The following is a 16,032-nucleotide window of genomic DNA, read 5'->3' as shown; positions in this document are numbered from 1 at the left end:
AAAAAAAAAAAAAAAAAAAAAAAAAAAAAAAAAAAAAAAGACTGGATTAACTCAGTGCTTCTCAATCTTTTCCATTATCAAAGTGCTCTAGGGGTCTTCACTCCTCTAACCAGGACTACCTATCCCCCCCATTTAGCAATATAAAAATGGCAGGGGGGCCACAACTCCCTGACACTGATTTGCAACCCCTGGGAATTATGGAGGTCCTTTCTACGGACTTTCTGAGAAAGTTATTGACTTGCCAAATCTATCTTACATTAAGAATGAATAAAAGGGAACTGGGTGGGTAAGAAAGAAGTGAAGTAAGGAAGGAAAGTGCCTAGAGCACTCAGAAAATCTGCATCTTCATATCATGTTCAAACTGAATGACATACTTTTATGTTTACAAATTTATTTAACTTGGTATAAGCATGATAGATTAAATCTTGTCACCTTGAAATTTACAAAAAATTATATTGACACATAAACAGGAAAATAATGTAGCAATTTTAGCAGCTATGATACGGTTATGTCCACAAGATTTAATCACGCTCGCTAAGCGTTTCAACATTGTGTTCTCTGGATTGTTGCTCATAAACATCATTTTGAAAAGTCCTGCTATTAAAACAGTCATATAAACCCCTATTAGTATCCTATTACTCACTAAAACATTTTTTTCTTAGTTTGCAACATTGGCAATTTTCAGATTTGAAAAACATTACAAAGGCTGGACTATTGAAGTAAATCCTGATGGAACTACTTGAAGTTAAGCCAATATTCTGGCATCACAAACTTAGCAGACACACTTTAATTTTATTGCAATAATTTCCCTTTGGTTTATGAAGCTTCAAATGTTTCAAGTCATGCTGCTTATTTGGATTAGAGAAAGAAGAACTCACTCACATCTCTTCTTTAATTACCTTTAATATCTCTATGTACAATCATATTACTGTGCAAATAGTAAACTCCCTCCAAAATCTGCCGTGTGTATTTTCGGGTCACATTCTCTGTGAGTGCTCCATATGCTTTTAACTGGTCCTTAATGGAACCCTGTGGCCAAAAAGAACAAGTATTAATAATTACAGCACTTTTAAGAATGATAGAATAATTTATCTTTTAACCATTATTAAAAAATAACTGGATTGTATGAAGTTTGTACCAGAAATTTAGAGATGCAAGGCTCTATAACTTCTCCGGATCAGCTTAATTCACATAAGCAGTTATATCTCCAGCTAAACTAAATGATTCAGCCTTTAACAGGAGCATAATGATACAGAGAAATGTTATCAGACAATGAATTTTTAAAATACCAAATAGTGTAAATGCCGCTGAGCTACTGTACAGGCAATACCATAGAGTATTTTCATTCCAAGCATGATTTTTTAAGAGATTTACTAGTTACATGATGCTGTGTTTGGCATTGTACATGACACAGCCATTGACTGTACCCAATCCATCTTACACTCGGAGAGACAACAAACAGAGAAAAATGCACTGGACAACCCAAAGCATGACATTTTAAAAAATGTTATTTCATAAGTTTTAGGTCTCAATAAAACAACAGGCAGAAACTTGGCATAAAAAAGTCTCAGCCTACAACTGATGTTTTTCTAAATATCTTAATACAATTTGGGTTGGCCATTTTAAATTACACACATTTAATGGTTTAAAAAGGAACAGTATCAAGACAAAAACCCAAAACTATATAGGGTCTTTAAAACTGCATACTTTGATACTCTGTCCTCCAGATCTCAGAAAATCTTACAAGTCTCTAAACTGAGATCCTCGTCTCATCTAAAATCCTAATTTTTCTTCTGTGCAGCCTTACAACAACAAACTAGAATGCAGCAATTATTTATGAACATTTAGGGATACATGAAACAACTGCATCTTACTATACTCACGTCTGCTTGTTCTATTTTGTGAATAAGTGAAAATCTGCAGTTTTCAGAAAGCAAAATATTTCCATAAAGGAGTAGGCAGATAGGAGGAACAGTACAACTCACACCTCTGTGCCAACAAAAAGACAGCTGCAAGATCTAATTTTCAACTTATCGCTGGCTATTAACAACTAGTTTTTGCCCTCACAACACCTTTGACTGGCTGACGCCGTGACCTGGTAATAGTGCCCAATGCACTAAGAGAGAGACCTAAACCTTAGAACTCAAGCTTGATCTGTCTCTCCCCAAGTTAACAGGAGTCCTACCAGGAACGCCGCCAGCTTTTTTGCTGCCCTAGGCAGCGGAAGGTCCTGCCTCCGAACTACTGCCTTCGACAGAGGCGGCGGAAGGTCCTGTCCTCGAAATACTGCCGACGACTGGGGCGGCCAAAGAGCCGGCTGCCGCGGTCGCCGCCCCCCAAATGTTAGTGCCCGAGGCGACCGCCTAGGTCGCCTAATGGGTTGCGCTGGCCCTGAGTCCTACGTATGGCTACTGTGATTCTCCCTTCGTAGGCTTGCTAATTGGTTCAAGAGGCAGCTGTGTATATCCCTCATCTGTTAGAAGCATCTCTAGAACACGGTCGAGCTGGAGGTGGATGCAAACTTAAACAGGAAGGTTAAACTTGAGATACATGATTAAAAGTTGTTAAAAAAAAGCTCACAAAACTCTTTTTAAAAAAGACATTTGTTGCAAAAAGTAGTCAGCCAGAAGCATGAAAATATTGTACTGTTTAAATTATTCTAATTCTGAATTAATAAGCAATTATTTACAGTAGGCAAAAGTCAAATAATGTTATAACGCAGTTGTCTGTCTTTGGTTAACCATTTATTATCAGACATTTCCTTAACATCTGTTTGTGCTCCTGCAAATCTTATCCATTTAGATCATTGGTTCTCAAACTTTTGTATTGGTGACCCCTTTCAGACAGCAAGCCTCTGAGTGCGACCCACCTTATAAATTAAAAACATATTAAACACTATTATAAATGCTGAAGGTGAAGCGGAGCTTGGGGATGGAGGCGGAGAGCTCGCAACCCCCCTTCCGCCTGTAATAGTCTTGTGAACCCCTGAGGGGTCATGACCCTCAGTTTGAGAACCCCGATTTAGACGCTCGGCACACATTCTTTAGAAATGATTGCCTGCAATGAGCTCTCTTGCTTACCCCTGGCATGTATTCCATGAATATAGAGAGTGTTCTTTCAGAGGGATCCCTCAAGCAGCCATAATACTGAACAATTCTTTCATGCAGCAGGTTTTTCAACAGCTGAATCTCACATTCAAGTGCATTTACCTCCTGAAAAGAAAATATTCAGTAAAGCTTACTATAGTTAAGAGACAAATCATCTCACACAACTTTTAGGTTTCTGTTAACAAGACTGACTTTATGGAGAAGCTTTTGGGGAATCTAAATTAAGTAGAGGGTTTACTCTGCAGTTTGTGCAAAGTTAACACATTTTCTTGTTAGAAAACATCAGCATTAGAATGAGGGAGAGCAGAGCTACAGCATAATCTAAGAAATGTGCGACTTCTACATATTCTTCAGGGATATTTTCCAGTTATTTCAGTTTCTTTTGATTTCAAGAATCAATCTCATATACTCAGAAACTAGAACCTGTCAGATACTTTATTTTAAAATGCTGATGAATTCAAGAGCTGTACTGTAATATTATGTTACAAATTTTCAGTTGGATGAAAAATTCTCAAATTAAGTCTTCCTTCAGGTATCACTGGAATTAGTTCTTAAAAGCTTATCTCAAGTTATGCCAAATAAGCAACACATTTATCAATCTAAACTATAGTTCACAATTAATTACATATTTTAGTTTTTTTCCCTCCCAGATCTATTTTATTTTATTATTTAATTTTATAGCATGGAAGTGGTTAAGGGTGGAAAAGCCATTTATTCCCTGCTATAAATTTCCCTATACAAGTTCATTAAAAATAGCTATGATTTAGAATTTTAAGCATTCCAGAGATTCCATGTGGAAGCCCTTCATCAAAACTTGGTACTTATCCATCACAGAACACTTGTGGTACTCCAAAATTAGAGGGAGAAAATTGTCTGGATGTTGCCATGGGTGTGTTACAAGAAGTAATGGCAAGTTTGGGTATCTTCTGAAAGGTAACTACTGCAAAAATGGCATCATGTGGTTCTATGTTTACCGCCTCTACGATTTCCAGAGCAAATTGGTTATTTTTAAAGCATCAGCACTAAAAACTACAGCTGCAAGTCAATCTTTGTTCTGTCTAGCTCCTATGCCATCAGCAGTAATAGAGTCTACAGCTGGAAGTCAGCCAGTCAATTCTGCAGATGATGCATGAGCCGGAATGGAATCCAGCCCACTCTCCCCACAACTGTACTGACTATGGAATCCTAATGAATGAAAAGAAGAATTTATTTCTGTCAGTAAAATTGGCAGCTACAACTTGGAATACAAACAAGATCCGGGCAGTAACATGGTGCCATTTTTACATTGTCTCTTTTCTGACTGTAACTGTTTTTAAAGAAGGACAAGTTCAGATTAGACATATGGAAATACTCAACAAAAACACTAAAACAATGCTCCTGGGAGAGCAATATAGGGGACCAATTATAGTAGGTTCATTGGCATTGGAGTTTACCTATAATGTCAATTTGTACGTAACTGCAGTCATAGCCATTAAACAGTGTTCTTTATCATAACATTCTCTATTGGTTTCATTATAAAACAAAGCTAATGTATGCTAGGTTCCTATATTTTTCACTTTACTACTTGAAGTAATATTTCTGTAGAATGTACCTTCCATGTTAGATTACTGTTTAGCTTTATAGTCTCAGGCTGTGCTGAATTTGATAATACATGTTAGTTTCAAAGAGATATATTTGAAGATGAAATCATGTGCTACGTAATACTATAATCATTCAACTGAGTTATTTTCATGAAGATTTTAATGAAACAGAATGTCTTTATCGTACAGACTCAGAAGTACACATCCTCAAACATTCATAAAATGAAGTGAAAGCAAAAAGCAACATCAGTTTAGACCATACAGAAAACCACTCTTACAGTGATACCTTTACAAATATTTATTTCAGGGTCTCTTACCTTGCTCGTCTCTGGACTGTCAGGGTCAAATTGAACTTGTTTAACAGCCAATTCTCTTCCGGTGTCAGCGTCATAACATAGATATACTTTGCCAAAAGCACCCTGACCCAGCAGCTTGCCAAGTCTCCAGTTAGTTGGTGCTCGTGGTGCTGAAAATATAAGTATGTTTTGATTTTAGAATGAGTTTGTTATTCAGTTGTTCAATAAAAACTGGAACACAAAAATAAAACGCTTGAAAAAAGACTTTTTTAATTTTAAATCTCCATGTAAAAAGCATGGATTTATAAAATTTCCTCTAAATAGAAAAAGTGATCCTGTCAGCTACCTAATAACCTATATTTTATCCATAAAAGTACATCCAAACACATAAGTACAAGATACGCACATCTGAGGTACTTACTAAGTACCTGAAAAGGAGACTAAAATACATGTAATCACCCAAGTATTTTAAGAGTACCCTTTAAAAACAAGTCATGATCTACAGCAACTACAAAGTATACGTATCTAGTATAAACACATACACCCAACCATACTAATTAAGTCCCCCGTTTATCAAAACAAAAAAATTCGACCCATAGCAGCAAGAGTAAATAAAGTTATTTGACTGGTAAGCATCTTACTACTTCAGGTCCAGATGTATACTAACATTATTAATGTTAAGAAAATCTGTAGTGATTAGTTGTAATATAATGTAAGTTATAATTATAATGTAATATTATGGGTATGCCTTTAATAACATGTATTTTAGTAATTTTGTCAATTCTGGTGTATTATATATTTAACAAGATTTTTTTTAAATTTTCCTTTGAAGACCGTAATGTGCCTTTTTAACTTACAGCGGCTAGGTGGGCTGATGTCCATTACTGACAGGGTAGGATTGTCTATGTCACTTCCCCTTCTTCTCATTCGATTCTCCTCATACTCTGGAGTAAAGGTGCTACTCCCACTGCTTGTACTCAGGGAGTGATCGGTGGGGCTGAAACTGACTGGAGACCGGAAGCTGTTCCCCTGGGTCCTTCTGGCCCTTGGAAAGGTTTTACGACCTGTAATGATGCACAAAGACTACCTATAATACTGTACCATGAAGAATAAGTACTAAACAATATGTGTATGCATACTTCATGAAGTGTGCACTGAAAACATAACAGTTCAAACCTTTCATAGAATATGATGGAATTATAATGAAAGTTACTGGTTTAGCCTGCTGAGAGGGAAAGTGTGCAGAATGCCTACCTGTAGATATCAGACTTAAACTAGCTTAATGACTTAGTCCAAGACTGACTAGCTGGGAGCAGTGCATAAGTAATGTCTAAAATTCCTGCAAATAGTTTCATAATTAAGTGACTCTTTCTTCTGATGGTTTGAAGAAAATTGAGACAAGTTCCAAAGGGAACAATACTTCTATCTTCACTGCTATGAGAGGCTATATGTGTTCCTGAAAAACAGACCAAAGATACACTAGAGTTCTAACAGTCCATCTAGTGAGGTATCCTCACACAGAGGGTGTTTAAGTTCAGATGAAGATGAAAGATAGTCCATAATGGACACTATGGGAATTACCTGCCTGTAGAAGTTTCTTCCTAGCTCCCATCAGTTAGTGGTTGACATACCCTGAAGCATGGATTCCTTCCCCTCCTTTTTGTCTATCTGAGGGCACGTCTTCACTACCCGCCGGATCGGCGGGTAGCAATCGGTCTATCGGGGATCGACTTATCGCGTCTAGTGAAGACGCGATAAAATCGATCCCTGATGGCTCTACCGTCGACTCTGGAAATCCACCGCGGCAAGAGGCGGTAGCGGAGTCGATGGCGGCGCGGCAGCGGTCGACTTGCTGCCGTCCTCACAGCCAGGTAAGTCGACCTAAAATACGCCACTTCAGCTACGCTATTCATGTAGCTGAAGTTGCGTTATCTTAGGTCGACCCCCCGCTGTAGTGTAGACCTAGCCTAATGTAACTCATTATCCAAATGTCTAATCTTGTTTTGAAATACAATACCTTCTAGCAATTAGTTCCACAGGTTAATTATGCATTAAGTAAACAAGTATTTTTGAGTTTTAAATTTATTGCTTTTCAATTTCATGACATATCCTTCTCCTCTTTTATTATGAGAATCAGTAAACAGGAGCGACAACTTAGCTACTCTATGCCATTCCAGATTGAGTAAGAGCGAAGTTTATTCTGGGTAGCAAAGAATCACAATTACTCATGGCATTCATTATATGTTCTGTATAGTTTGTGCATAGGCTTTTGGCAGAGATGGTTTCCATGTACAGCTGCTCCCATGATTCCCTAATGCTCTAATCTACATCTTCACGGGAGCTGTTGTAGCTCAGCATCTTTGAAAATCAGGCTACTTTAATTTAGGTACCTAAACGCAGATTTGTGATTAACTTTAAGCGTGCTTTACTTTTATTTCAGAGAGAACACCTGTTTGCTTCTCTTTTCAACATGTTCTGATTATATCGTTAACTCTTTCAACTTAAATTTTTGAAAAAAGAATAAATATTGAAAATGTTACAGTGTCCCATGCTCACCATCATTGTAATCTTGGTGATGATATGAAATATGATACCTTCGGGGATAAGTCCCGCCTTTTCCAAATTTCTCAAATATTGGGATATCATAGTCTATGGGGAACAAAAAGAAAATATGACCATATATTGCAAAATTAAACACACAAGGAAAAATTCATAAAACAAACCAAATTGTAATTGGTCTTGAATCACATGTTTTTAAAAAAGCAACCCTACATTTAACTCTTAAGTGGACTGTTGTATAAAGAGACTTGTAAACTGGAAGGCTATGCATATAAAGATAAGCGAATTACCATTCAGGGTACTAATCATGTTGTTTTAGTCCCCACAAATGATAAAACAGTAAAATAATAAAAAGTAAATAAATTTAATTAGCTATCACATCCACTCAAACGTGCTACCATCTGTTTCTAAGCAGGCACAAAATTACAAAACCATTCGAACAGAAAATTATGTCGTAATATATTTTTCCCTTCAATTGGCAAGTGAGCTTTGTATAGAAAACCCTTGGTCAGTAACTGTTTGGAGTGGCAGCATTGTTTATGTGGGAATTTTCTGCATGAAATGTTAAAATCAATCTCCTGTTTATGCTGAATGGAAAAAAAAGTTCATGGCACTTTCTGTAAAAATATCGATAAGGCATCTACAGACGTCACGTGTCTGGAAACACGGCATCTCTGGTCATTTAACGTTCAACACATAAGAAGGGTTTGTCCTAGCATCCATGGCTAAACCCCTCCTGCACTGGTGTATCTAGTTGTCTGCCACCCACTAACCCATAGGTCACTGCATGATTCCTATCATAAGCAGGGCTGGTTGCACCACCTATTATTAAGGGTTGTCCAACACTTCCCATTATAAGACCCTTGTTTTTCAGTTTCTTATACGTTGCCAAACTTTAACCATTTGGGCTGACATTTTCTATGCTGGTTGTCTGCCTCAGGCTCAATTTGTCTTGAAAATTTCTGCCAAAAGGGTTTAGATGTTTCTGAGAACGAGGCTGGGAAATTATATATTGTTCTGACCATGTTAAAAAATTCTGGTGACTTTTTCTTGGAAATGCGCTAACACCTGCACGCTTTGGAGCTGGTTTCTGAAATTTGGCAGGGGGTAGGAGTGACCTTTGTTTCAAGGATGTCTTTTTGCCATCTGGTAAAAAGCCACCCAAATCTGGCTAAGTTATAAGCCTTCACAAAAAATTATGGTTTTCACATATTCAGTTGAGACTTGCTAGCTAGAGCTTTGCAGCTAAAATCTCCAAAGATTCCATTCTCACTGCTCCAGCCTCTCAGCTCCTAGCACTAACCAGACTTCACATGCACCATCCTCAAAGATTGACTGAGCATGCTCCAACCCAGAGCTACAAAGGCTCAGAAAGGTTTTTCCTGTACTGGGGGCTCTAGGCTGGGTATGGAAACGGAGAGCAAGTAGCTGGTCTCTCATGTGCTCTCAACAACTCTCCTGTCAGAATTCAGGCAGCGTGGAGGAGTAGGCTGTCTCATTCGAATGCAAAAGGGACAAAAACTGGACCATGAGGGAGAGACAGGAGTAGATTGGAACAAGTGGCCTGGTGAGACAGGGATTGGAGGTGGAGAAACTGGGATTGGGAGTTGGAGAGGAGACAGACTAGGAATTGGGAGCTGGGACTGAGAGTTGGTGAGGGAAACGGGAGACGGGTAGGAGGAGGAGCTGGTAGCCAGTTGTCCGAGTAGGGAACACTGAGATTAGACGAGGAGCTGGGGAGACTGGGACATGGAGCCAAAGAGGTGGGGGTGGGGATGGGAGGCTGAAATTGGATGAGGAGCCCAGGGAGAGAGACTGGGAACCAGAGGTGGGGCAGGAGAAAGATATAGATTGTATGAAGATCCAGGGAAGGACAATGATGCGGGCTGTCTGGGCAATAAGACTGGGGACAAGGAGCTGGGACAGGAAAGGAGGAACTGGAGCTGACTGAGCAAGGAGACTGGGATCAGAAGCCAGGAGTGGGGAAGAGTCAGCACTGGGACAGGTTGGAGGGAATGGGGCAGAAGGGGTCAAGCTTTGAGGAAGTAGGCCAACAGAGGACACTCCCCTCCAGAGCCTGGAATGGAACCCAAGATTCTCGAGTCTCAACATTTCTGCTGTCAGCAAATACCTGTGAACCCCACTGCCAAAGTATGTGTCTCATCTTTTGTTAGTGCTGCTCCACATATAGGATGACAACCTAATACTATCATTTACTCTGTTAGCTCAAGTGGCAGAGATGTGATGATCTAAAGGTTCAATATGATGACACTTGATGGAATTAGTGTGTGTATAAGTGTAATTTCATAGGTTTTTAAAAAAAACAATCTTTAAAAAAAATTCAGATTGCAGAGTCAAGCATACAAAAGTTAGGAAATGCCAGAATTAAGGTTTCCTGTGCAATCTTAATTAAGCTCCCTTATGTGTATGCATTATGACAGTCTTTAATTAATGATCATATACTGTTTTTTCCACAGTACTCCTGCCTCATTCAGTACACCTGATAGACCTACTCTGGGGACAAATTAGGGATGTGTAACGAAGCAGGCTGTTGGCTGTAGGACTACTGCCTCATTTGTTGCAGAAGTTGGAAGGTCTGCAGTGACTGAGGCAGGAAATAGCAGGAAGAGATACGAAGATCCTGTGGTTAAGACAGTTGAATGCTCCCCCAGAAAATTTTATTCCATTATTGTCTCTGCCACAGAGTTCCTGTCTGATGCTAACCAAGTCACTTAAACCAAGCTTTTCACAGGTGGCCATTGATTGTGCGCGTCTCATTTTCTGGGTGTCTGCCTTGAGACTCTGGGGTCTAATTTGTAGAAGTTCTGAACACTCACAACTGCAATTCAAGTCAACTGGAGTTGTGCTTCAATATAAAAACTATTACATAATACTAGCTACTCTGAAAAATCAGGTCCAGGCATCTCAAATTAAGCACCCAAAATTAGAGAATACTTTTAATCTTAATCTGTGCTTCAGCTCCCCATGTGTAAAATGGGGATAATACCTTGTCACCTCACAGCAGTTTTGTGAAGATAAATTAATAGATGTTTGTGAAGCACTTGAATACTATCGTGATGAGTGCCAATGAAAAATCTATGACAAAATTAATAATCCTGTCTTTGCAGAAGGGTTTGAATAGTGTGCACTAAGTAAGATTTAGGACCATATACTGAACAAAGAGGATCAAACAAAATATTGAATAGCTGCCCATTAATTGATTGATCTATTCCGTGCATTGAATGAGGCATGGGACATGTGGAAAAAAACTGAAATAAAGGGTCAGACAGGTTAAATAAATCACCCAAGGTTACACAACTATTCACTGGCAAACCGGAACTATAGTCCAGGTCTGACTCCTAGTCCTCTGCCACCTGACAAAGATGTCTCTCTTGCTTTTGGACGAGAGGCAAAAATTATCTGGTTATCCTGTGACCCAGAAATTCCTTGGTGCCAACTGGTAGAGAGTGCAAAGGGTTTCACAGGGATCCCTTGGGTATTTGCATAATAGTTCACCAAAGGGTGGTATGTGAGGTCTCTATTGAGAGCCAGTAGCCACTGGTCATTACAATCAATGCAAAATGTCTGTACTATTTGGATAATACTTAAGGAGTTATGCATCTATATTGAAAATTATGTTCTTAAGGTCTTGGAATTAAGGCAGGTCACCAGGTGGTGACACACCTCGGAAATGTTCCTTTCAGGCAGGAGGTAACAGACACTTATCTCCCCATTTGGCCGTTTGTGTATTGTATGCCTGAGATGTATGCCTATACATATACTGAGCCAGCTGTCAGTTAAGAGATTGCAAATCGACAAGAAGGAACAAACAGAAGGGGAATATTCTGTTTATGAATAAAGACAAAAGATTGGTCTGGTCTATCTTGGAAGTCCAAAGGGACATACTGATTTCTTCACCTAGGAAGCAAACTGACAGCATGCTTGTCTCTTGTCTCATGAAAGGAGGGGCATCGCCAGCCAGGCTGTAAAGCACTAAGATTCTGGGTGAGCAATACTCTACAAGACATGAGTATTTTGTTAAGTTTAGGCTCCACAATGTGTGTTATGATTTTATTTCATTTGTAATAATTTGTTTTCAATACTTCTACTTGCTACTACTTGATTCTCTATGCTTTGTTAAATAAACTTATACTTGATTTCACTATAAACAAATCTAAGTGCTATGTGTTAAGCACAGCAATGATCTGAGGTGAAACTGGTAAGCTGAGGTGTTTTGATTCTTTGGAAACAGCGAATCTGTGAATATGGAGCGTCTAGCGGATGAGAGGATGTACTGTAGAGACGCTCGAAGGGTTGGGGTGTGCCAACCACTGACCTGTAGAGGGACAGTGGGGCCTGTGAGGTCTAGAGGCGAGTGCTTGTGTGGCCATGGCTGGTAGAGTTGGGGAGCTGAGCCATGACAAACACAAACAAGGTTTCCTCACACTAAGGGAAGGTGGTAGCGAGGTGCCTCAAAACCCTGGGTACCCCAAGAAAGCATCACATATACTAGGTACATGCATCCTGAGACATGTTACTTACAGCTGGATGTATCTGATAAGACTAAATGGGCCCAGTAGTTTTACCTACCTGAAAACTCCTGGTGGTTATCTGGATAGCTCTGTGCTCGTGGCATCCGAGATTTGGGGTAGCTATCTCTAGAAGTGTAAGACAACAGTTTAGATGCTCTGTTACTGGAGAGTCAGAGTAGTCAGGCAAGCACTTAAGTCTTACTGTTTTATAATTATTGAATTACACAGCAAAGTATGTGCTATCCCAGTCTCCTGCACTTGTAAACATGAATGGGACCCAACTTTGAAACACCAAAGCTTGTAGATATCAATTACAATGGATGATCTTGCTTGGGATAGGGAGGAAACGAATGGCACTGCTCATTAGTACAGTCTATTAGTAGACACAAAGCAGTGCCAATGAAGCCACACAGGAGCTCGCGCCTTGCACCTTCATGGATAAACAAAATCAAAACATCAGTTACAGGATATTAATTTATCAAGAATTTTTGTAGCCTGTTTAAATATTTTTGCCAAAGAAATTCAGAGTCTCTTGCAACTCTCGGATTTCCTTTTTCCTTCTATGAAGCTCAAGTGATTTCATAAAAAACTTTAAAAAGCAATTTTATTGAATAATTAAGGGTTTTTCATGTGGTCAAATAATTTCTTACCTAGAAATCTGTCTTTATGTAACTCCCAGCCACCACACAGGAATGGATGGGATTCCAGTCAGACAGAACAACCAATTGCAGTAGAGCACTTCCATAACCATACCACCCCAGCATCTTCCTTTTCCAGATAAGAATTTCTCTAGTAGGCAACAGAAGCAGAAATGGAGAGACAAGCCTAAACCCCTGTTAGGAGTCCTCGAACAAAGTAAGAGGCAAACTAAATGAGGGTCCTCTGGATTGGTTGAGGCAAGTCAAAAAATTTCTATGCAAGAAATGTTTTCATAGGATACTTTCAGTCTACCAATCAAGGTTACATTGGTTTTCTTAGAAAAAAATAAAAAAATAGGCAATCATTAAAATAGGGTAAAAACTAAGGCTGTTGATTAAACGCTGTTAACTCACGTGATTAACTCAAAAAAAATTAATTGCACTGTTAAACAACAGAATACCAATTGAAATGTATTAAATATTTTGCGTGTTTTACTACATTTTCAAATATATCGATTTCAATTACAACACAGAATACAAAGTGTACAGTGCTCACTTTATATTATTATTACAAATATTTGCCCAGTAAAAAACAATAGTATTTTTCAATTAACCTCATACCAGTATTGTAGTGCAATCACTTTATCATGAAACTGCAACTTACAAATGTAGTTTTTTTTTGTTACATAACTGCACTGAAAAAAAGACCCAATGTAAAACTTTAGAGCCTACAAGTCCACTCAGTCCTTCTTATTCAGCCAATCGCTAAGAGAAAAAAGTTTGTTTAAATTTACAGATAGATAATGCTGCCCGCTTCTTGTTTACAATGTCATGCGAAAGTGAGAACAGGCATTCACATGGTACTTTTGTAGCTGGTGTTGCAAGGTATTTACGTGCCAGATATGCAAAACGTTCATATGCCCCTTCATGCTTTGGCCACCATTCCAGAGGACATGCTTCCATGCTGATGATGCTCATTAAAAAAAGAATGTGTCAATTAAATTTGTGACTGAACTCCTCGGGGGAGAATTGTATGTCTCCTGCTCTGTTTTACCGGCATTCTGCCATATATTTCATGTTATAGCAGTCTCGCATGATGACCCAGCACATGTTGTTCATTTTAAGAATACTTTCACTGCAAATTTGACAAAATGTAAAGAAGATACCAATGTGAAATTTCTAAAGATAGCTATAGCACTCGACCCAAGATTTAAGAATCTGAAGTGCCTTCCAAAATCTGAGAGGGATGAGGTGTGGAACATGCTTTCAGAAGTCTTAAAAGAACAACACTCTGATGCGGAAATTACAGAACCCAAACCACCAAAAAAGAAGATCAACCTTCTACTGGTGGCATCTGACTCAGATGATGAAAATGAACATGCATCGGTTTGCACTGCTTTGGATCGTTATTGAGCAGAACCCATCATCAGCATGGACGCATGTCTTCTGGAATGGTGGTTGAAGCATGAAAGGACTTATGAATCTTTAGGGCATCTGGCATATAAATATCTTGTGACGCTGGCTACAACAGTGCCATGCAAATACCTGTTCTCACTTTCAGGTGATATTGTAAACAAGAAGCAGGCAGCATTATCTTCTGCAAATGTAAACAAACTTGTTTGTCTGAGCGACTGGCTGACCAAGAAGGAGGACTGATTGGACTTGTAGGCTCTAAAGTTTTACATTGTTTTATTTTTGAATGCAGAGGGTTTTTTTGTACATAATTCTACATTTGTGAGTTGAACTTTCATGATAAAGAGATTGAAACCTTGTACTGATATGAGGTTAATTGAAAAAATACTATTTCTTTTGTTTTTTACAGTGTGAATATTTGTAATAAAAAATAAATATAAAGTGAGCACTGTATACTTTTTATTCTATATTGTAATGGAAATCAATATATTTGAAAATGATTAATTTTTTTAATCGTGTGATTAATCACGATTAATTTTTTTAATCACCTGACAGCCCTAGTAAAAACCCTAAATACCTAAAATCAAGTGCATAACCTTTTACACACCAGCTACAAAGTGGATATTTCAAGCGCTGATGCAATCTCTCTGTACCATACATAGGTTTTCTTATCTGTAAAATGGAGATAACAATTACTTAACTCAAAGGGGTATTTATGAGACTAAATTAATTAATATTTGCGAAGCACTGATTCTCAGATGAAAAGTTGCTATAGAAGTGCAGAGTATTCAGCAGTAGAAAGCTATTTTCTTCTAAGGAAATTGAGTACACTCTTATTAGAAAACAAATGCTATGAGGGTATGTTTTTGAGGAATGGAGATCTATGATTCAAGTTTTCCTGAGAAGTCTGTGAAGCTTCTTGAAACAACTTCTTAAACATGGTATAAATAGCCATAGAACAACTAATCTTTCCTTCCACTGGAAAGGATAGTAATTTCTCTCTCCTTCTCTAATTGGATAAGCATAACTAAATGGATTCATCCATTAAGCCATCTTTTGCCCCTAAGTACTTCCAAGCTTCTGGAAAGTTCAAATCTCAAAAGTTTTCAAAGACCCTTTTGCGATACTTTGATGACGACAATTAGCTTACAATTTCATGTCTTTCCCAAAAAATGGACATGAAGAGAAACATGCCTTAACTCTGAAGGCTGTAACTACTATACAGTTTGTAGAATCCAACTACTTAAAGTTTAAACAATGAGGAGTCCTTGTGGCACCTTAGAGACTAACACATTTATTTGGGCATACGTGGGCTATAACCCACTTCATCGGATGCATTGTTTTTGCTGATACAGACTAACACGGCTACCCCTCTGAAACTTAAAAAAGTTTGCAGTCTAAGATGTATCTGACCTTCAACTCCAAGACTGGCATACTGAATATGGTTCTGATATCAAGCTAGATTTCCGAGTGACTGATATGCCTGTTGCTGTGCCAATATTTTGACTCATGGGACTCCAGTCTAGTTCTGAGTCTACTTAGCATATGTTCCTGGACACAGAGGTTTTTCCCTACTGGTATAAACATTTGAGAAGCTGAGATAGACCAGAAGACCCTGTTATTGCCATTCTCTGTCCTATGTTCCCATAAGCACAAAACAAGCTGGGAACAGATGTCTTTCCCCACATTTTTTACCCTTTTCTAGCCCTGCATAGCTAGTACAGGAAAGGAGTGCTGCTGATGTTTTGACAGTAAGAACAGATCAGAGGAAGAAATTCCGGCGGTGCTTTGGACATGGGAGGTTAGTCTTTTGCCACTTTTGGCTCCTGTCAGAGCGGAACAGGAAGAAAGCAAGACTTCTGAATGGATATTTATAACTCCGTGAGCTCTTCAATCATCAACAGTTA

General features: G+C 38.6%; 1 protein-coding gene across 1 annotated transcript in view; it reads right to left on the bottom strand.

The window, feature by feature from the left end:
• Positions 1–16,032, bottom strand: part of MAP3K2 (mitogen-activated protein kinase kinase kinase 2) — a 50,505-nt gene that overhangs the window by 10,282 nt on the left and 24,191 nt on the right. The window contains exons 9-14 of the mRNA XM_024217936.3: positions 12,133–12,200; positions 7,540–7,632; positions 5,841–6,047; positions 5,005–5,153; positions 3,081–3,212; positions 900–1,029 (exon numbers count right to left, since the gene is read on the bottom strand). Coding sequence (XP_024073704.1) covers positions 900–1,029; positions 3,081–3,212; positions 5,005–5,153; positions 5,841–6,047; positions 7,540–7,632; positions 12,133–12,200 — 779 coding nt within the window. The remainder of the gene's footprint in view (positions 1–899; positions 1,030–3,080; positions 3,213–5,004; positions 5,154–5,840; positions 6,048–7,539; positions 7,633–12,132; positions 12,201–16,032) is intronic.

This window comes from Terrapene carolina, unplaced genomic scaffold (genome assembly GCF_002925995.2).
Source record: "Terrapene carolina triunguis isolate 2854851 unplaced genomic scaffold, T_m_triunguis-2.0 Scaffold62, whole genome shotgun sequence".
In the NCBI taxonomy this organism is placed as follows: domain Eukaryota; kingdom Metazoa; phylum Chordata; order Testudines; family Emydidae; genus Terrapene; species Terrapene triunguis.
Note: the sequence above shows the minus strand (reverse complement) of the source record. Positions and strands in the feature narration are given on the sequence as shown.